The sequence below is a fragment of the Scyliorhinus torazame genome, chromosome 17 (genome assembly GCF_047496885.1).
Source record: "Scyliorhinus torazame isolate Kashiwa2021f chromosome 17, sScyTor2.1, whole genome shotgun sequence".
NCBI lineage: Eukaryota > Metazoa > Chordata > Chondrichthyes > Carcharhiniformes > Scyliorhinidae > Scyliorhinus > Scyliorhinus torazame.
Window position 1 is genome coordinate 160,702,304 of NC_092723.1, and position 21,249 is coordinate 160,723,552.

General features: G+C 47.2%; 1 protein-coding gene across 1 annotated transcript in view; it reads left to right on the top strand.

Moving 5' to 3' along the window:
- Window positions 1–379: 379 nt before the first annotated feature.
- The window catches only part of LOC140394335 (cytohesin-3), a 152,359-nt gene continuing 131,489 nt past the window's right edge, over window positions 380–21,249 (top strand). Inside the window, exon 1 of the mRNA XM_072481523.1 lies at window positions 380–564. Coding sequence (XP_072337624.1) covers window positions 546–564 — 19 coding nt within the window. The 5' untranslated portion in view covers window positions 380–545. The remainder of the gene's footprint in view (window positions 565–21,249) is intronic.

Consider the following 21,249-nt stretch of genomic DNA (forward strand, 5'->3'; position numbering starts at 1 on the left):
TCGATAGATAACAATTAAAACTGTAAGACAGTGATCCAAACAGAAGCAGCTCTTTTTTTAAGAGGTGCATAATTAATATAAAACTATATCCTAAAGCAAAGGAAATGTATAATTTAAATCATGCTATCCCTGTGCAGCACCAGCTGTAGACACAGTTCTATGAGCTGGGGCTGAGCTCCCACCTTTCGTTATGAGTCTCGGTGTTGAATTTACTTGTATAACAACTCTGGGATGAAACAGACTGGGACTTTTCAAAGCGCTATATAAATGCAAGTTGTTGTGAACACGCCGGGTCGCGTCAGCGGGTCACGTGACCAGGGCGGGGCGGCCAGTGGTGCCACGTGACCAGGGCGGGGCTGTCAGCGGTGCCACGTGACCGGGTGACGTACCGGGCTGCCGATCACTTTTTCTATCTCGAGCCGATTAATAAACAAACCGTCCGCGAGCGGCTCAACTGCTCAGTGCGGCAGTTAGTGAGTGCGTTAAACCGCCGCCTCTCGGTTATACACCCCCCAAAACCCTTCAGCTTTGTGACTGTATCCAGGATGGAAGCGGATCCGCAGGGTAAGAATTGTGCACAGTCCCAGTTACATTTAACAACAGCTTCCCGGAGAGGGAGGGAGTGGGGGACTGGGAAAGGGGAAAGAGTGTGTGTGGGGAGATCTGGGGCAAAGAGTGTGAGTGAGGAGGGGGAAAGATTGTGACTGAGGAGGGGAGGGTGGGGGAAATAGTGTGAGTTCAGGGGGGATCTGGGGGGAAAGAGTGAGTGGGGGGGATCTGGGGAGAAAGTGTGAGTGGGGATCTGGGGGGAAGGAGTGTGAGTGGAGGGATCTGGGGGGAAAGAGTGTGAGTGGGGGGATCTGGGGGGAAAGTGTGAGTTCAGGGGGGATCTGGGGGGAAGGAGTGTGAGTGGAGGGATCTGGGGGGAAAGAGTGTGAGTGGGAGGATCTGGGGGGAAAGAGTGTGAGTGGGGGGATCTGGGGGGAAAGAGTGTGAGTGGGGGGATCTGGGGGTAAGGAGTGTGAGTGGGGGGGGATCTGGGGGTAAGGAGTGTGAATGGGGGGGATCTGGGGGGAAAGAGTGTGAGTGGGAGGGATCTGGGGGGAAGAGTGAGTGGGAGGGATCTGGGGGGAAGGAGTGTGAATGGGGGGATCTGGGGGGAAAGAGCGTTAGTGGGGGGATCTGGGGGGAAGGAGTGTGAGTGGGGGGCATCTGAAATGAAAATGAAATGAAAATCGCTTATTGTCACAAGTAGGCTTCAATGAAGTTACTGTGAAAAGCCCCTAGTCGCCACATTCCGGCGCCTGTTCGAGGAGGCTGGAACTGGAAGGAGTGGGGGGGAGGAGTGTGAGTGGGGGGGAGGAGTGTGAGTGGGGGGGATCTGGGGGAAAAGAGTGCGAGTGGGGGGGATCTGGGGGAAGGAGTGTGAGTGGGGGGGGGGGATCTGGGGGGAAGGAGTGTGAGTGGGGGGGTTCTGGGGGGGGGGGGAGGAGTGTGAGTGGGGGGGGATCTGGGGGGAAGGAGTGTGAGTGGGGGGGTTCTGGGGGGAAGGAGTGTGAGTGGGGGGGATCTGGGGGGAAGGAGTGTGAGTGGGGGGGTTCTGGGGGGGGGGAGGAGTGTGAGTGGGGGGGTTCTGGGGGGGAGGAGTGTGAGTGGGGGGATCTGGGGGGAAGGAGTGTGAGTGGGGGGATCTGGGGGGAAGGAGTGTGAGTGGGGGGCATCTGGGGGGAAGGAGTGTGAGTGGGGGATCTGGGGGGAAGGAGTGTGAGGGGGTGGATCTGGGGGGAAGGAGTATAAGTGGGGGGCGTCTGGGGGGAAGGATTGTGAGTGGGGGTGATCTGGGGGGAAGGAGTGTGAGTGGGGGGGGAAGGAGTGTGAGTGGGGGGGGAAGGAGTGTGAGTGGGGGGGGAAGGAGTGTGAGTGGGGGGGGGGGGTCTGGGGAAGGAGTGTGAGTGGGGGGGGGGGTCTGGGGAAGGAGTGTGAGTGGGGGGGGGGTCTGGGGAAGGAGTGTGAGTGGGGGGGGTCTGGGGAAGGAGTGTGAGTGGGGTAGATCTGGGGGGAAGGAGTGTGAGTGAGCGGGATCTGTGGGGGAGTGTGAGGGATCTGAGGGGAAGGAGTGTGAGTGGGGGGATCTGGGGAGAAGGAGGAGTGAGTGAGCGGGGGATTATGATTTTGAGGAGGGATTGAGACTACAGCACCGCCTTGTCCCAGTCGCCCTAACTGTGGTCACTCCAATCGTATTAAATCTCTGTTACCAGATTCTGGTTATTTTTCAAGCTTGCTCTTTATTTGTTGCCTTTCCCATTCAGTCCCAGTGGTGATCCTGTTGTCGCCTCCGCAGCTACGCCTCTACTCTCAATGTTTTACTGAGGGACTTGGTCTTACAATGGGGGCGGTGTCTCTCGGAATGTGTTTGTGTCCAAGTTAATAACGGGCATCTATCTCATCCCCTTCCCTCCTCCTGTTTATTTTATCTTTATATTGTAACAAACTTGTTGCTAATCAGATGTATCGCTGCTGCACTGTGATGTGTTAAATGTGCATTTGACACGGCTTTTAACCTCGAACTGTTATTGTCACCGAACCCCGTCTGTTTTGCGGGGGAGGGGGAGGGGGATGGTGGTTTTTGTATCTTACTTCGGAATTATTTTTTTCTCTTTCCACACTTTTCGACCTTTGGCGTTACCCTTTTTAAATGATTAATATTCTTGTTTTAAATGTTCCTGGTTTTGAGACAATGAGATTCAGTTGTTCGCTATTTGTTGCACTGAACTTGAACCAAACCTGATCCAAGTCAACACGGTTCGTTATCAACAGTGACTATTGTGGTTTGTTTTATTGTAAGCTGTTATTATCCAAATTAAGCAGGAGACTCGCAGTCTTTGGAGACTGTTAAACCATGTTCGTATTGCAATTTGATCATTGTAACGAGGCACCATTTATTTTGAATAGGTTGGTGAGGAGAATCCTATCGTTTTTTTCTGGGGTGGCTTATCTCCCTGGTAACTTGACCAAATCGCCTTCAGTAGCACGAACCTCGATCATGCATGTTACAGGCTGCGAGGAGCATTAGACCCAAATCCTGTTCACTCCCACTTTCCAGCAGAGGTGTATAGGATTTTTGATAATTATGTTTCTCTCTTGCACTACTCCCACTCCCTGTATAAGCCTGGAGGTATTTGATACCAATTATGGTCTTTCCTTCCCGTCCCGCCCCCCATACTCTACAGTTAGCTTGGCAAAATCCCTGTGCATCTAACTGGTTGAAATAGTTGGTTGGGAATTAGAGAGACGATTAGAATCATAGAATCAACAGTGCAGAAGGAGGCCATTCGGCCCATCGAGTCTGCACCGGCTCTTGGAAAGAGCACCCTACCCAAGGTCCACACTTCCACCCTATCCCCATAACCCAGTAACCCCACCCAACACTAAGGGCAATTTTGGACATTGAGGGCAATTTAGCATGGCCAATCCACCTAACCTGCACATCTTTGGACTACACTGAAGCTATTAAATAGCTTCAGTGTGTGAGAATCAGAATGATGCAGAACTGATTGAGGCCCGTCAACCTTATACTTTTAAAAACTTTTTGCACTCTCACCCACAAGGTAATAACCAAGTTGCAAAGATATGTTGTACATTATCCTTTACATCATTCAGGATTAGACGTATAAACTTCCAGGCTACACTTGAATGACAATGAGCTGTCTTTGAAGTAGGGAACTATTCAGAGTTATCTAATTGAATATTGTGCTATTTAATGTGTTCCTGTGACCTTCAAATATTTATTGTCTTCGCACTGACAATGTAACTTTTTTTTAGGATTCTTTGAAATGATCTCATGGCAAACTTTACAGAGGCTAAAGTATTTGTTAATGCAGTAGTTAATTTAGTTCCACACTTTCTAACGCTAACTAATTGGGGTTTAGTTAATATTTCTGGCTGACCATAGATGTCACAGAATTGCATCCTCCATTATGCACTTTTCTGCAATTGGTGCTGTCCCATTCCAAGTTTGTCCATACACAATGTCTCTTTCTCATTTTTGGCAGTTTCATGGTTTATTTCCAGAAAACCTGCACTTTCCAAGAGCATAAATCGTTTGGCATGTTGGTGCACATGTTATTTATTGTGATCATTCACTGTAACGTTCTTTGGACCCAATGACAGTATCCCCAGAATGCTAACTGACTGATTACTCATTTGATGGTTGTTTTGGAGGTGGAATCTTGCTGTAACATAGTTGATACAGTGGTCAGTTTACCTCAGTTGGCTAGACAGCTGGTTTTGTGATGCAGAGTTGCATTTGTGATGCAGGGTTCAATTCCCGTATTGGCTGAGATTATTCATGAAGGCCTCGGATCCTTAACCCTACTCCTCGCCTGAGGTGTGGTGATCCTCCGGTTAAATCACCACTGGTCAGCTCTTCCCCACAAAGGGGAAAGCAGTCTTATGGTCATCTGGGACTGTGGTAACTTTATGTTTTACCTTAGAGTGGCCTACACGAACACAAGGGCCTATGCTATCTCAATGAGCTTCTAAATAACTTCTTATTACTTTTATTACTTGTATACTTTATGCACCTTCACTCAAGGTGATACCCAAAAGTTTGTCTTGTAAAGCTTTTCAGTAGCACTTAGCATGTTTCTGTGCCATTGTCAGATGACCAGCTGACTGCACTGGCCTCATTCATCTGTTTTACTGTATTGTATCCTGATGAGCCATTTCCTATGGATCGTGTATTTCTTTTCTCTTTCCTGAACACATGTGAAAAGTAGTCCCCATGATTTGTTGTTTCCCCCCACTAGTGCAATTTCCCTCGCAGTCATCTTCTGTAAAACATTTTAATGTTTACTTTCAGGTTGGTTTGCCTTTTCTACTGGCTGTTGTTTTCTGCTTTTGTACCATAAATGTTGTCTTTTCTTTGAGTGAAAAGGAATAAGAGAGGGAGCTCTCTTTAGGGTGCCCTGAAACTGTAGGAGATATGACAGGCTTATCCTAGTCTCATGTGCAATACATCAATCAGTCTTGGCCCTTGCCATGGGAGCTGGAGTTAGAGGACATTTTTACAATATGGATCACGCAGGTGCAAAGAAATACACTGGGCTTAGATACCGTAGAGCTGTTTTCTTTAATTTCAAATAAATAAGCAACACCCCAGGTTTTACTCACTTTATGATTCTCACTGGGATGAGCGTGGGGATATAGTTCCTGGTTTTTGGAGGGGACGTTGGGAGTGGTGGTGGGGGAAAGGAACAAAATCATCACTAGTGACTGTTGTGGCTGTGCAAGTGATCCAACTTCATAGTGATGGTTCCACAGTTAAATTGTGTAGTCATATCCACTATCTAGATCTGTGCTTGCCTGTTGAAGTAAAGCCCCCTAGCTGAATATGTGTGTCCAGGAACAGAAGGGGCTGAAGGAATTTTAAATTCTTTATGGGATCCATATACTTTGAATATATATCTGGTCTATAAAATAATGAGGGGCATAGATAAGGTAGATAGTCAACATCTTTTCCCAAAGGTAGGGGAGTCTAAAACTAGAGGGCATAGGTTTAAGGTGAGAGGGGAGAGATTCAGAAGGGCCCAGAGGGGCAATTTCTTCACTCAGAGGGTAGTGAGTGTCTGGAATGGGCTGCCAGAGGTAGTAGTAGAGGCGGGTACAATTGTGTCTTTCAAAAAGCATTTAGATAGTTACATGGGTAAGATGGGTATAGAGGGTTATGGGCCAAGTGCGGGCAACTGGGACTAGCTTAATGGTAAAAACTGGGCGGCATGGACTGGTTGGGCCGAAGGGCCTGTTTCCATGCTGTAAACTTCTATGATTCTATGATTCTATGATTTTGATGGTTGAATAGTCAAAGTCAATAAATACCATTTTTAGTCTGTGGAAATAAATGTTTTGGAATAGCTGTATGAAATGAAACCTAGCTTATTTCTGGGAACTATTTTGCAAGTATTGTGCAATGAGACTATGATATGTTGCACGCACCTAGTTATATTATTGAGGTTGATTGATTTGTTGACATCCATTTAAGTTAATGCAGTCACCTTTATTACAACACGATTATAAATTGTCATTTAGTGGGCGGAAATTTCCCACCCAGAAATAGGCAAAAATGCCAGATTCTGACTGAAACCCGGTTTGTTTCTCCCCAGAAATGCAGCCAGGTTTTCACTCCTGATATTCTGACACTTTGCCAAAACAAAACAGCAGGGGGCGTGTTTTGCACTGTCACTCTGGTGGGGTGGGGCCTGATCAAAAAGTGCAGTTAAAGCTCCCCCACCCCCCCAAAAAAAACCTCGAACACAGAGGACCAACCCCACCGCCACGCAGCCATAAGGGCCACCTGACTCTTTCTCCCCCCCCCCCCCAAAAAAAAAAATCATCACTGGCATTGGGACACCCCCTCCACATCATGGAGTTACGTAGAGACCCAGCCCCGGCAGTGTCAGCCATGTCTCTTGCCACCCAGGGGATATACTCACCTCCGCGCCCTCGGCATTGTCATCACGACTTGTTTCCGTTTTTGGAAACCAGTAGTGATTCCCGCCAGCATTACGTCACGCTAACGAGGTGTGGGGGGGGGGGGAAGATGTAATAATCCCAGAAGCAATGGTGTTTAACCATTTAATGACATTTAAATTCATGGTAATTGTCATGGACCTGGTAATGTCACCAGTTTGGGGGGTGGGGTGCGGGAGGGGAGGGGGTACGGTGGTGTGATCTCAAACTCAGATTCGCATCCACACCGAATGGGCCCTGAAAATATCACCCAGTGTTTCATCAATTTTGTGCTTTTATAATCTTTTCGAAACCGTTTTATTTTGATCTAGTGTTGCAAAATACATTTTTTAAAAACTGCAAACAAGAAGCGACAGCATTTGCAGACTGATCAAAGACATGTTCTTCAAGAGCTGTTGTGTTGACTGCTGGTTTGTTTTGGTTTTGGGTTAAATTATTTCATCAGTGGAAGAATCTATGGTATTTTATTTTTGTAGACTTGGCAAGCATCTAAAACTAAGATAAACTTTCAGAAAAAAGTGCATATATTTTCTTTGTGTCTGCACAAGCAGTGTGCGTGTGTAGTTTTTGGCACTATTTAATGAGGGGAAAGGATGTTTTTCAAGAAATGCTGTAGACCTGAGTGGTTGAAAGAGCCATGCAGGAACAGAAGGCAAGTGTGGCAAGCAAGCTATAATGTATTATGAAACTTTATAATAATGTATTATCAAATTTAATGGCAGGGTGAAATAAATGTCAAATATATTAAAAACATGGTGAAAATGGCAAACCATTGGGCAGGCTGTTTTATTCACTGCATGTAGGAATTGTTGACAAAGACAGCATTTATTGCCTATCCCCAATAACCGGAGAAGGTGGTGGTTACAACTGAGTGGCTTGCTTATGCCACTTCAGAGGGAAGTTAAGAATCAACCACGTTGAAAGAAAGTCGAGAGTCGCATACAGCTGGACCAGCTATAGAAGGCAGGCTTTCTTTCCTAAACAATGTTAGTGAACCCACGAGTTTCTCAACAGTTTGGTAGCTCCATGGTCATCATTTACTGGTGCTAGTGTTTTATTCTGGATTTATTAAATTAATTAATTGAATTTAAAGTTTCCAATGTAATTTTGGCATGTGAATTCACTTCTCTGGATTATCAGTCCAGGCCTCTGCATGAACATAATCACTATGCTACTGTACCAATATTTTTTTTTAAACCCCGAGAACTTGGCAGCAATTTATGCACCCATCCATGAGCATATTAGGAATTTGAGGAGCTGAGCTTGAAATGCCCCTATTGGAATGAGAGCTCTTTATCAGAGAGAATGGTGCAAAATTGATTAGGCTCAAATTGAATGCCCTCCAGGCCAACTATCTCAGAGGGGAGGTACTCTGTGTGGGAGCTCCTGAAGCTCTGATGGCTCAGCTGGCTAGATGCCTGACTTCATTTTGGGTGGAAAGCTTTGCAACAGCAAAATTCTTCTCGGACAATGATCAAATCATTCTGGAATTGAAGAGCAAAGTAGCATGTGTTCCTGAAATGGGGAATGTCTTAGTCATAGAGAACTGCCCCCCCCCCCCCACTGTTAAATAAGGGACCAGGATGAGCACTTTAGTGTGATGTTATATAATTAAACCAATGGGGCGTATAAACTCTTGGTTGCAAGAGGTTGCCATCAGGATAGGGAAAGGAAAGAGTGATTATAAAATAATAATGTAAGAACTGAGGAAAAAGATTATTAAAACAACAAACCATTCCATTGAGTGCTGTCCAGAAACATCTGGAAAGGTTGTAAATTGGAATAGCTAGAGTTTTTTTAAAAAGTAGGACATGCAATGCTGATGCATATCAAAGCTTTCCAGAGGGGATTCCAAGTCATTGATAAGATAGGAAAGTGTCTTAGCTGCTCAAGGGAATGCATCCAGGCATGACATCTGATGGTACACAATAGCTCATTCAGGGTAACTTTATAAAGAAAACACTTGGGGGATAAAAAGGAACAATTGGAAAGCTGTAATTACAGCGGTCATTGGGGAGAAGATTAAACTGTTTACGTGCGTGGGAGGGAATCACAGTGGTTATGGAAAGCGAGTTGGTTAGTGATGACTAGCGAAGCCCCACAGGATTCTATGCTTGGTTTTCATTATGTTTACTAATGATCTCCATAAGGATAGTATAAACTGAATCTCTAAATTTGCTATGGTTTGACCTTGAACATTGAAAGGTTTTTTTTTTGTCGCAGTGTTCTGGAATCTCTAAACCAATAGGGTGGGTGAATAGCCTGCTCGCAGGCTCTGGTGCATTACATCAGAACATAAGGGTTTTAGAATCTTTCATTCCTAGCCTCACCTTTTTTCTTTTCTCTTCCCATATTTTTTTTAAGATAGTGAGTGAGGCAGCTGATTTTCTTTTTTCCTTGGAGCCGAACAGTGCAATATTGTAATTCTGCAGTCATATTGGCTTATGATGTAGTGTTGGTCCTTGTGTCACTGCGCGAAGATACCTGCATTGATGCATGGGTATCCTCACAACATCGTTGTTGTATAGTAAAACAAAATAATTATTTCTGTAAACAAAATACTTGCTATGGGGACATAAAGTCCAATTTGTGCATAGACCAAGTTGCTGCATTTTTCTGTCCCTGTTGGAGTTATGTTCCATTTGATTGTCACCTTTCTTTTTTTCAGTCTCCCTATCTACTTGTTACACAGTGAAGACAGACGTTTGTTTCATTGCTCATTTCCAACAAGATAGAATGTAACCATCTCTTGACATTCAACGACATTGCTATCACTGAATTTCTCCGTCATCAATATCCTTGAGATCACTTTATCATATAAATACTGTGACTACAAGAACAGGTTAGAGGCTGATAATTTAGTGGCAATGCCTAATCTCCTGTCTCTACAAAGCCTGTCCACCATTCATCAGGCACAAATCAGGAGTGTGATGGAATACACATATAGTAAAATGTATAGTTGAATTCATGCTGGACAAAGATGTTTGTCTGTGTGGTGGTCCCAACTGTTTTAAAAAAAATTTAGAGTACCCAATTCTTTTTTTTCCCAATTAAAGGACAATTTAGTGTGGCCAATCCACCTACCCTGCACATCTTTTGGGTTGTGGGGGTGAGACCCACATCGACATGGGGAGAATGTGCAAATTCCACACGGGCAGGATCGAATCTGGGTCTTTGGCGCCATGAGGTAGCAGTGCTAACCACTGCACCGCTGTGCAGCCCAATTCCAACTGTTTCTATTGTCCTTAAGAGGGCTAAAGTAAATACACCAGCAGTGGTTGCTTAGCCACTGAGCCTTGTAAGGAAATGAAGCTTTTAAGTTTTAGTTTAGCTAATTTAATTGCAGTTGGAGATAGTGAGAGAGAAGGCAGCTCTCATCTCTGCTAGAAGCAGTTGGTTTTGGAAGGCTAAGGAGGGAACATCTCTCTCAGCCTTGCTAGAAGAAAAGCCATACTCTGGAGTTAAGAGAACATATGCTGGAAATCAGTCCAACTAGTTAAGGAAACCAGAAAAATGAAGAGCAGTCTCCAAGAAGTCTGGAGTTAATGGAACCGATTACTATTCAGTAAGTCAGCGTTGAAAAGGCATTAGATTGTGAGAGGTCAGAAAGATATCTACAGTAGTGCTAAGGTTTGTGAGAAATTACTACAGTTTGGGAGACATTATTTGAAGTAATTGTGGAAATTGGCGGCTGGACCTCCGAGTTTGTGCAAAAACCGTTAAGACAAAGGAAACCTGAAAGAAGAGGTCTAAAATCTGAAAATGAAACCTTCGACTAGGGCCTTTTCACAGTAACCTCATTGAAGCCTACTTGTGACAATAAGCAATTATTATTATTATTATTATTATTATTCATGGAAGCAGCGGAGGGAAAGCATAATTTAAAATCCGATTTGAAAGTGTGACTTTAAAAGCAGAATTTGAAATCACTTGTGTGGAAGCTGGAGTTCAGTGAGACAAGGGGCGTCATTCTCCGACCCCCCGCCGGGTCGGAGAATGGCCGTTGGCCGCCGTGAATCCCGCCCCCGCCCCGCCGAAGTCTCCGCTCCCGGAGATTGGGCGGGGGTGGGAATCCAGCCGCGCCGGTTGGCGGGACCCCCCGCTGGATTCTCCGGCCCGGATGGGCCGAAGTCCCGCCCAGAAACTGCCTGTCCCGCCGACGTAAATCAAACCTGGTATTTACCGGCGGGACCAGGCAGCGTGGGCGGGCTCCGGGGTCCTGGGGGGGGGCGCGGGGCGATCTGACCCCGGGGGGTGCCCCCACGGTGGCCTGGCCCGCGATCGGGGCCCACCGATCCGCGGGCGGGCCTGTGCCGTGGGGGCACTCTTTCCCTTCCGCCTCCGCTACGGCCTCCACCATGGCGGAGGCGGAAGAGACTCTCCCCACTGCGCATGCGCGGGAAACTGACAGCGGCCGCTGACGCTCCCGCGCATGCGCCGCATTTCCGCGCCAGCTGGCGGGGCAACAAACGCCATTTCCGCCAGCTGGCGGGGCGGAAATCCCTCCGGCGTCGGCCTAGCCCCTCAATGTTGGGGCTAGGCCGCCAAAGATGCGGAGACTTCCGCACCTTTTTGCCGGCGCGATGCCCGTCTGATTTGCGCCGGCTTTGGCGCCAGTCGGCGGGCATCCCGCCGTTGGGGGAGAATTTCGCCCAAGGTGACTCGCGGTATACGGTATAAAAATCATCCAGGGGGATTTTGAGGAGAAATCCAGACATTCGCTTGGGTTTAGAAAGAGTGTGTTTTACCACAGTTATCTTGTGTGCTTCAAGGGGACTTTGTGTGTTAATGGAGCCATTGAAGTTTACGATGTACTTTGTAATTAGTGTTTTAAAAAAAAAAAAATTTAGAGTGCCCAATTCATTTTTTCCAATTAAAGGGCAATTTAGGGTGGTCAATCCACCTAACCTGCACACCTTTGGGTTGTGGGGGCGAAACCCACGCAAACATGGGGAGAATGTGTAAACTTCATACAGCCAGTGACCCAGAGGCGGGATTGAACCTGGGATTTCAAAGCCATGAAGCAGCAGTGCTATCCACTGTGCCACTGTGCTGCCCTGTAATTAGTGTTAATCTTAAAACCTATTTGTAATTGTTAAGCTAAAGGGGGAGTAAAGGAGTATTATAATCCAATTTTTTTCATGTGTAATTGTTTTCTTAAAACTAATGAGCAGTCTTATGACTGTTCCTCCACATGTTATTTTTAAAAAAGTAAAAGTTATGGTCTTTTGAGCCAGGGTTCCTTAGTGGGGTTTTCCGATTCAGGTGTAACAACGACTGGGATTGTAACAAAAGAGTCACCAAGAAATCCAATTGGGAATTCGGAAGAAACTTCTTTACCCAAAGAATGGTGAGAATGTGAAACTCGTTACCACAGGGAGTGGTTGAGCTGAATAGAATAAATGCATTTAAGGTGAAGCTAATGAAGGAGAAGGCAATGGAGCGTTATGAGCATGGATTTAGATGAATAAGGAATTATGAGAGGGGCTTCAGTGGAGCATATATGGAGGCATGAACTGGTTGGCCTGTTTCTGTGCTGTATATCCTGAGTAATTGTATGAGTTGTTCAGAAAACTTGTCGTTTTCAAATCTTCAGAATAAAGATTGATTGTCAACTTTTAACACCAGCTGTTCAGTGGAATGAATGCGTAATGAAAATGGGTGGAGAGTGTTTACTGCCAGAGTCTGTCTGATTTTCCTTCAGTTTTAGTCTCAGTGGAGGAAAATTGGATAGGTTCTGTTTCCAGTATGTGATTCTCCCCATCAGACTGTCATTCATGGCTGGGTGGGAGAGCTCTCGCCATTGTGGGTACAAGCCCCGCTTGTGGCATTAAAATCCAGGCTGATGTTCAGTTCAGTACTAAGGAGGTGCTGTATTTCAGATGAAATCGTACACCACGGCCTGCTCTCTTGGCTGGGCGCACAAGTTCCCATGTTATTACTCGAAGAAGAGCAGGGGAATTCTTCCTGGCCAATATTTATCCTGCAACTAACATCACAAAAACAGATTTATCTGATCAATATCATATGGCTGTTTGTGGGAGCTTGTGTATAGTGTTTCCTACATTACAACTGTGACTATACTTCATTGGATGTAACACATTATAATGTCCAATGGTTGTGAACGGTGCTATATAAGTACAAATCTATCTGTCTTTAATCGGAACTGGCACTTCCTGAGCAGCACTGTGCTGTACTGTCAAGGTTAGAGGTTGGCTGGCAGCACTGAAATCTCGGGTGGGTAGTACTGAGGAAATGATGCACTGTTGGAAGGGGTCACACTGTTCGCACTGAATTTAAGAGTTTCCATTTATAATAAATAAACAAAATGCACCATAACATGAGGGATATTACAAAGTACAGTATTAGAATTAAAAATTTTTTTTTAGAGTACCCAATTCATTTTTTCCAATTAAAGGGCAATTTTAGCGTGGCCAATCCATCTAGCCTGCATATCTTTGGGTTGTGGGGGCGAAACCCACGCAAACACGGGGAGAATGTGCAAACTCCACATGGACAGTGACCCAGAGCCAGGATTGAACCTGGGACCTCGGCGCCGTGAGGCAGCAGTGCTAACCACTGCGCCACCGTGCTGCACATATTAGAAAAAAATTACAAAACCCACCCAGGAAATAAACACCCTTCCCCCGACAATGAGAACAAAGAACTAACCCCCATCCTCCTCCTAACAGCTGAGTAGGAAATGAATGGCCATCACCTCAGGTAGGACTCTTCGACCGACCCCCTGAAGGTACGTTTGACCTTCTTTCTCTAGATGTAAAAACTCCAGACCAAGGCACTGGGTGGAGCAACTGATCTTCATCCCAGCAGACTTCTCCTCAGGCTCCCCGGGCTAAGAACATCGCCACATCACCGGCGAGTCTGATACCCCAAAAATGGCAACCCAAAGACAAGGCACCAGATCAGTGTTAAGAATTGCTGACATGATGTTAAGAAGGATATCAAAGGCTTTCCATCCTGGGACATGACCAGAACATATGGGTGTGATTAGGTCCCAAAGAACACCGCTCGCAGCTGACTTCCACTGCCGAAAAGAAACTGCTCATCCTAGCTTTAGTTAGGTGTACTAGCTGAGCTGAATAGACTAAGTCGTGCGCAGGGCGACATGAAGTTCACCCTGCGAAGGGCCTCATACTACATGGGCTGGATTCTCTGTCCCGCTGGTGCGGCCGCCATCGGGATTCTCCATTTCGCTGGCTCGCCAATGGGGTTTTCCATTGTGGGGCTACCCCACGCCATTGGGAAACCCCCAGGCTACCGGCAAAACGGAGAATCCCGACGGCGGAGAATTCAGCCCATGGGCGGGATCCCCCCCCCCCGCGGGCCGGGTCGGAGAATCGCCGGGGGCTGGCATGAATCCCGCCCCCGCCGGTTGCCGAATTCTCCGGCACCGGATATTCGGTGGGGGTGGGAATCGCGCTGCGCCGGTTGGCGCCCCCCCCCCACCCCCCCGGCGATGCTCCGGCCCATGATGGGCCGAAGTCCCGCTGCTGGAATGCCTGTCCTGCCGGCGAGAATCAAACCACCTCTCTTACCGGCAGGACAAGGCGGCGCGGGCGGGCTCCGGGGTCCTGGGGCGGGGCGATCTGGCCCCGGGGGGTGCCCCCACAGTGGCCTGGCCCACGATCGGGGCCCACCGATCCGCTGGCGGGCCTGTGCCGTGGGGGCACTCTTTTCCTTCGGCCTTCGCCATGGTCTCCACTATGGCGGAGGCGGAAGAGATCCCCTCCACTGCGCATGCGCGGGGATGCCGTGAGCGGCCGCTGACGCTCCCGCGCATGCGCTGCACAGCAAAGTCAGTTTCGCGCCAGCTGGCGGGGCTCCAAAGGCCTTTCCCGCCAGCTGGCGGGGCGGAAATCAGTCCGGCGCAGGCCTAGCCCCTCAAGGTTAGGGCTCGGCCCCTCAAGATGCGGAGGATTCCGCACCTTTGGGGTGGCGCGATGCCGGACTGATTTGCGCCGTTTTTGGCGCCGGTCGGCGGACATCGCACCGATTGCGGAGAATCCCGCCCCATGTCTTTGCCTAAAATAGGTTCCTGTTCTCCCATTTAAAAAAAAATTTAAAGTGACCAATTCTTTTTTCCAATTAAGGGGTAATTTAACGTGGCCAATCCACTTACCCTGCACTTCTTTGGGTTGTGGGGGTGAAACCCAAGCAGACACTGGGAGAATGCAAACTCCACAAGGGGCCGGGATCGAACCCGGGTTCTCGGTGCCATGAAGCAGCAATGCTAATCACTGTGCCACCATGCCGTCCGTTCTCCTTCCATTTTGACCATACCTCATCCAGCGGGGCCACCTCCATTGATAAGATTTGCCCATAGATATTGGAAATTCTCCCCCACCAGACCCTGCAAGCGATAGGATCCTACTCAGCAAGGAGGGAGCCGAGGGGAATGTGGAAAAAGCCTTTCAAGCCTTCACACCTGAAGGTAATGGAACAAGTTTGTCCTCGGAAATTGAAGCCTTGTTGATAATACCTTCAAACTAGCAAACCATCCTTCCACAAACAAAACCCTAAAACTCCACAGGCCCTAAACGTTGCGACTAAACCCGGCGGAGTAAATAGGTAGTTGCCACAGATTGGGGCCAGCAGTGACACGGGTCCTAATTTGTAATGCTGTCTAAATTGCCACCAGTAGACACCACCACCGGCTTCGAGAGAACCTCGTCAGAGAGAAGGGAACTGGGGCTGTTGCCAAAGTCCTTAGATGAGAGCCTGTACAGGAGCTTGCCTCCATTTGTCCACATGGGTGCCGGCTCCCCAAACCATCACAATACCTTCTCTATGTTGGCCGTCCAATAACCCCCCCCCACCAAAACGGATTCTTGGGGTCTTACCTGCCCAAATAAAAGAGGCCACAAACTTTTTAACGTGAGCAAAAAAGGATTTTTAGAAAAAGATCGGGGGGCACTGAAAAATAAATAAAAACCTCGGGAGAATATTCATTTTTATAGTCTGGTTCCTGCCCGCCAAGGACAGAGGGAGGTTATCCCACTTTTGCAAGTCGGACCTCGCCCTGCTCACCAGACTAGTGTAATTCAATCTATGGAGCAATGGCCAGTCGCAGGCACCCAGATAACGAAAGCTACCTCTGGCAAGAAGAAAATGTAATGCCTCCAGATCAGTTCCCCTCCCTTGCGGGGGTGGGGGGGGGGGGGGGGTCATTTCATCCAAAGAGGAGACTGGGTTGTAATAATATATAGAAACAGGTTGTCGGCATATAGGGGCAGTCTATCCCCTTCCACCTACCCGAGGATCTCAGCGCTATCACTAATAGCAGGGCTGGTTTAGCTCAGTAGGCTAGACAGCTGGTTTGAAATGCAGAACAAGGCCAGCAGCGTGGGTTCAATTCCCGTACCGGCCGGAATGTGGCGATTAGGGGTTTTTCAGTGACTTCATTACAATGTTAATGTAAGTCTACTTGTGACAATAAAACATCATTATTATTAAAGGCTCAATCAAGAGCACAAAAGGCATGCCTGTCTAGCACGCCTACTTTATGGGAAATATCCCAAGCTCTATGCATTGATGTGTATACTGGCTATAGGGACACTGTAAAGCATTTGGACCCACAAAATGGACTACTGCCCAAGGCCTCAAAGAGGTATTCCCACTCTACCCTGTTGAATACTTTCTCCGCGTCCAATGACAATCACTTCTGGTTCGGAAACTGGTGAGGAGGAAAGGAGAACATTCAATAACCTCCACACATTAGTCAACAATTGTCGACATTTAATGAAGTCTGTTTGATCGTCCGCTGTCACCTCTGGAACACAGCTCCAAATGCAGTGGCAACACCATGGCGAATTTGGTGTCTATGTTTAGGAGAGGAATGGGTCTATAAGAACCATACTTCGTGGGATTTTTGTCTTTTTTCAGAATGAAGGATACAGAAGCCTGGGAGAGTGTAGGTGGCAAGGACCCTCACGGCAAGGAATCGTTAACCATGTCCACGATCAATGATGTTAACTGGCTTGCAAGCATCTTGCAGAATTTGACAGGAAACCCATCAGTACCAGGGTCCTTACCCATCTGCATCGATCCAATGCCCTTTAGTACTTCCTTCGGACTCAACAGGGCCCCCAACTCTTCCTACCTTTATCTTTCCACCATTAGAAAGGACAACCCGTCTAAAAATGCCGACATGACTAACTTATTTTCTGGGAGCTCTGACCTGTAGAGGTGCCTGTAAAAGGACTCAGATTGCATTTTGATTTAATTCGGGGCAGAAACAAAACTGAAGTCTGTATAATCCCTCAGGAATCCGCCTGCCATCTCAACTGCTGAGCTGGAAGATGGCTGGCCATCTCCACATAATCATTTAAAAAAAGACCTCGATTGAGGTATTGCTAACTTCTGGTTGGTTCAATTGGCTCTGTTTTATAACCTTTGCTCTTGAGTCGCCAGGTATCTTTATGATACCGCCACGAGGTTCTAGTTCAAGTAATGATCAATAACTCAATACACCGATTAGTAAGATTCAAATCAAAGCATATTCATTAAACACAGTAATCGCTACTCATGCACAAATTCTACTTCTAAGCTACTTCTACAATTAGCAGGCCTATACTTAGCTTCGGACTGGCCCACCAGGTCAGGGGAACAAATGGCCTTTCGTTCGGGTTCTGAGTCTGCGGAATTCAAAGTTGGTACGGACTGGTAGCTAGGAGCACCTATCTCGTAGCGAGCATTGACTTAAGACTTACTGGATCTCGGCGGCAGCTGCACCGGTCACTGTCAAGGGTTGGTTCGCGTTGCTGAGTGGCCCGGTGAAGAAGAACAATTTGAACTTGGGGGCTTAACTTTATAGTCCCCGGAGTGCAGGAGGCGAAAGAGGCCGGCATTCTGGCCTTTGCGTCCCTGGTAGCCCGGCGAAGGATCTTGCTAATGTGGAAGGAGGCGAAGCCCCCTAGCGTGGAGGCCTGGACAAACGACATGGCTGGGTTCATAAAGTTGGAGAGGATTAAGTTTGCCTTAAGGGGGTCTGCGCAGGGGTTCTTCAGGCGGTGGCAACCGTTCCTAGACTACCTCGCGGAGCAATAGAGGAAGGTCGGTCAGCAGCAGCAACCAAAGGGGGGGGGGGGAAGAGGGGAACGAGAGATTGCTTGAGGGGACGGATGAGCGGGGGATAACGTGGAGGGTGGGGGAAACTGGCACGAATGGGCGAGAGCCAGTGTATAAAGCTATGTAAATATATCATCTTACCATGTATATATCTTAGGGTGATTTTGTGTTATTTTGTTACGGCGGGGGGGGGGGGGGTTATTGTTTGTAAGGGGAAAAAATTGTTTTGTTAAAAAACTTTAATAAATATATTTTTTAAAAAAACTTTATAGTCCCCAGGGGCTTCCCGCCTTTCGGGGCGGAACCTGTACCTGGTTCCAAGTGATTGGACTTTGTTCCAATCGCTTGGTTGGATTTCTCCAATACTGGAGCGGTTCCCTGATCGATGGGCGGTCTTGAGGTGTCCGTTAACCTCTTTTGTGTTGGCTCCTGCTGGCGCCGAGGAGTCTGGCTTGGCTTTGTTTATCCCAAATGTTTTGATTGTTCCCGAGGGTCGCGCATTAGTATGTAGGTGGCTGCTACATTATTATGCAGATGGCTGCTTGTATCGATGCTGTCTGGGCTTTTGCAGAGTTTAACACACAGTAACTTGCGCCTGCTAGTTTCTGCCTGTGTTGGCTGAATTTCCCTGCAGCCTTTGCTGTTCTCCATTTTACGTCGTGAGTTGGCCAACCCAGGTGGCTACAGAGGGCAGCACGGTGGCGCAGTGGTTTGCACTGCTGCCTCATGGTGCCGAGGTCCCAGGTTCAATCCCAGTCTCGGGTCATACTCCGTGTGGAGTTTGCACATTCTCCGTGTTTGCGTGGGTTTCTCCCCACAACCCAAAGATGTCCAGGGTAGGTGGATTGGCCGCGCTAAATTGCCCCTTAATTGGGAATAAATAATTGGGCACTTTAAAAAAAAAATTTTTTAATGAAAAAATAAAATCTGGTAATGATGCAGTTAAATGTAAGCTATTTCCACAGGCAGGGTAACTCAATGGTAACCCAAAAACATTAAATTTAGGATAATTGTCAAAATAACAAATAGAGGAAATAGTGTAGAGAATTGTATGTGGTTTTTTTTCCAATTAAGGGACAATTTAGCATGGCCAATCCACCTACCCTGCACATCTTTGGGTTGTGGGGGAGAAAGGGGACCCACACAGACACAGGGCGAATGTGCAAACTCCACACGGACAGTGGGCCGTGATCGAACCTGGGTCCTCGGCAGCGTGAGGCAGCAGTGCTGCCCACTGTGCCACCGTGCCACCCCTGACAATTGTATGTGTAATGCAGATTTTATTAGGAATGAATTTTGAAGTGCTGCAAAGTTATGGCTTCCTTAAAAGAAAATTAAATTGTGAAAATTGGTTCTAAATGAGTGGTGTGATGTATTGAGGAGACCGGTTTGAGAGCAACAGATTAATATTTTGTGGAAAAGCTTTCCAGAAGATGAGCCAAAGATTGTTGACACAAAACAAATGGGCCAAACAGCCTGAAAGGTGCTGAGCGCAAGTCCAAAGATGAAATGCTGTTGCGATGCTGAGAAATATAGTTCCCATTGTGTTTCCAAATATATATTTTCATAATGGAAAGAGCATGACGATATGCAGATCAAACTACAAAGGGAAGTTTGTCTTGCACTGTTTGTTTTCCCTTCAGGAAAAAATGTTGTATTATTCTATAGCAGTTTTAGTTGGAGTAGGGATGATGTGTAGTGGTTATGTTACTGTGGAAGTAATCCAGAGACATAGACTAATAATTAAGAGAATAGGAGTTCAAATTTTGCCATGGAAGTTTGACAATCTAACTTTAGTTTATAAAGAAAGCTTGTATCAGTAAAAGTAACCATTAAGTTGTTGGATTGTGGTAAAATCCAACTCTGTTTTCCATTGCCCCTCTGTTTGTTCCCAGTGTTGTTAAACTGCTATACTATATCAAGAAAAATGGCTAGCACCATCTGCGTGGCATGGGGTGAGCAATAAATACCTTGCTAGTAACATCCATGTTCCAAGAGTGAATATAAATAGAATAGAGCCCATTTCCACAGTTAAGAAACCCTTGCATTTATATAGGGCTTTTTTCATCCTCCAAGACTTTGCAGCCAATGAATTACTTTTTGAAGTGGAGATGCCGGCGTTGGACTGGGGTGAGCACAGTACGAAGTCTTACAACACCAGGTTAAAGTCCAACAGGTTTGTTTCGATGTCACTAGCTTTCGGAGCGCTGCTCCTTCCTCAGGTGAATGAAGAGGTATGTTCCAGAAACACATATATAGACAAATTCAAAGATGCCAAACAATGCTTGGAATGCGACCATTAGCAGGTGATTAAATCTTTACAGATCCAGAGATGGGGTAATCCCAGGTTAAAGAGGTGTGAATTACATCAAGCCAGGACGGTTGGTAGGATTTCGCAGGCCAGATGGTGGGGGATGAATGTAATGTGACATGAATCCCAGGTCCCGGTTGAGGCCGCACTCATGTGTGCGGAACTTGGCTATAAGTTTCTGCTCGACGATTCTGCGTTGTCGCGGGTCCTGAAGGCTGCCTTGGAGAACGCTTACCCGGAGATCAGAGGCTGAATGCCCTTGACTGCTGAAGTGTTCTCCGACTGGAAGGGAACATTCCTGCCTGGTGATTGTTGCGCGATGTCCATTCATTCGTTGTCGCAGCGTCTGCATGGTCTCGCCAATGTACCACGCTTCGGGACATCCTTTCCTGCAGCGTATGAGGTAGACAACGTTGGCCAAGTCGCACGAGAACGTACCGCGTACCTGGTGGGTGGTGTTCTCACGTGTAATAGTGGTATCCATGTCAATGATCTTGCACGTCTTGCAGAGATTGCCATGGCAGGGTTGTGTGGTGTCGTGGTCACTGTTCTGAAGACTGGGTAGTTTGCTGCAAACAATGGTTCGTTTGAGGTTGCGCGGTTGTTTGAAGGCAAGTAGTGGGGGTGTGGGGATGACCTTGGCAAGATGTTCATCGTCATCAATGACTTGTTGAAGGCTGTGAAGTAGATGACGTAGTTTCTCCACTCCGGGGAAGTACCGGACGACGAAGGGTATTCTGTCGGTTGTGTCCCATGTTTGTCTTCTGAGGAGGTCAGTGCGGTTTTTCGCTGTGGCGCGTTGGAACTGTCGATCGATGAGTCAAGTGCCATATTCCGTTCGTACGAGTGCATCTTTCAACGTCTGTAGATGTCTGTTACGCTCCTCCTCGTCTGAGCAGATCCTGTGTATATGGAGCGCTTGTCCATAGGGGATGGCTTCTTTAATGTGTTTAGGGTGGAAGCTGGAGAAGTGGAGCATCATGAGTTTATCCGTGGGTTTGCGGTAAAGCGAAGTGCTGAGGTGACCGTCCTTGATGGAGACGAGTGTGTCCAAGAATGCAACTGATTTTGGAGAGTAGTCCATGGTGAGTCTGATGGTTGGATGGAACTTATTAATGTCATCGTGTAGTCGTTTCAGTGATTCTTCGCCGTGGGTCCAAAGGAAAAAAATGTCATCGATGTATCTGGTGTATAACGTTGGTTGAAGGTCCTGTGCGGTGAGTAGGTCCTGTTCACACTTGTGCATGAAGATGTTGGCGTATTGGGGTGCGAATTTGGTCCCCATGGCTGTTCCGTGCGTCTTTTTGAAGTATGGCCATCGT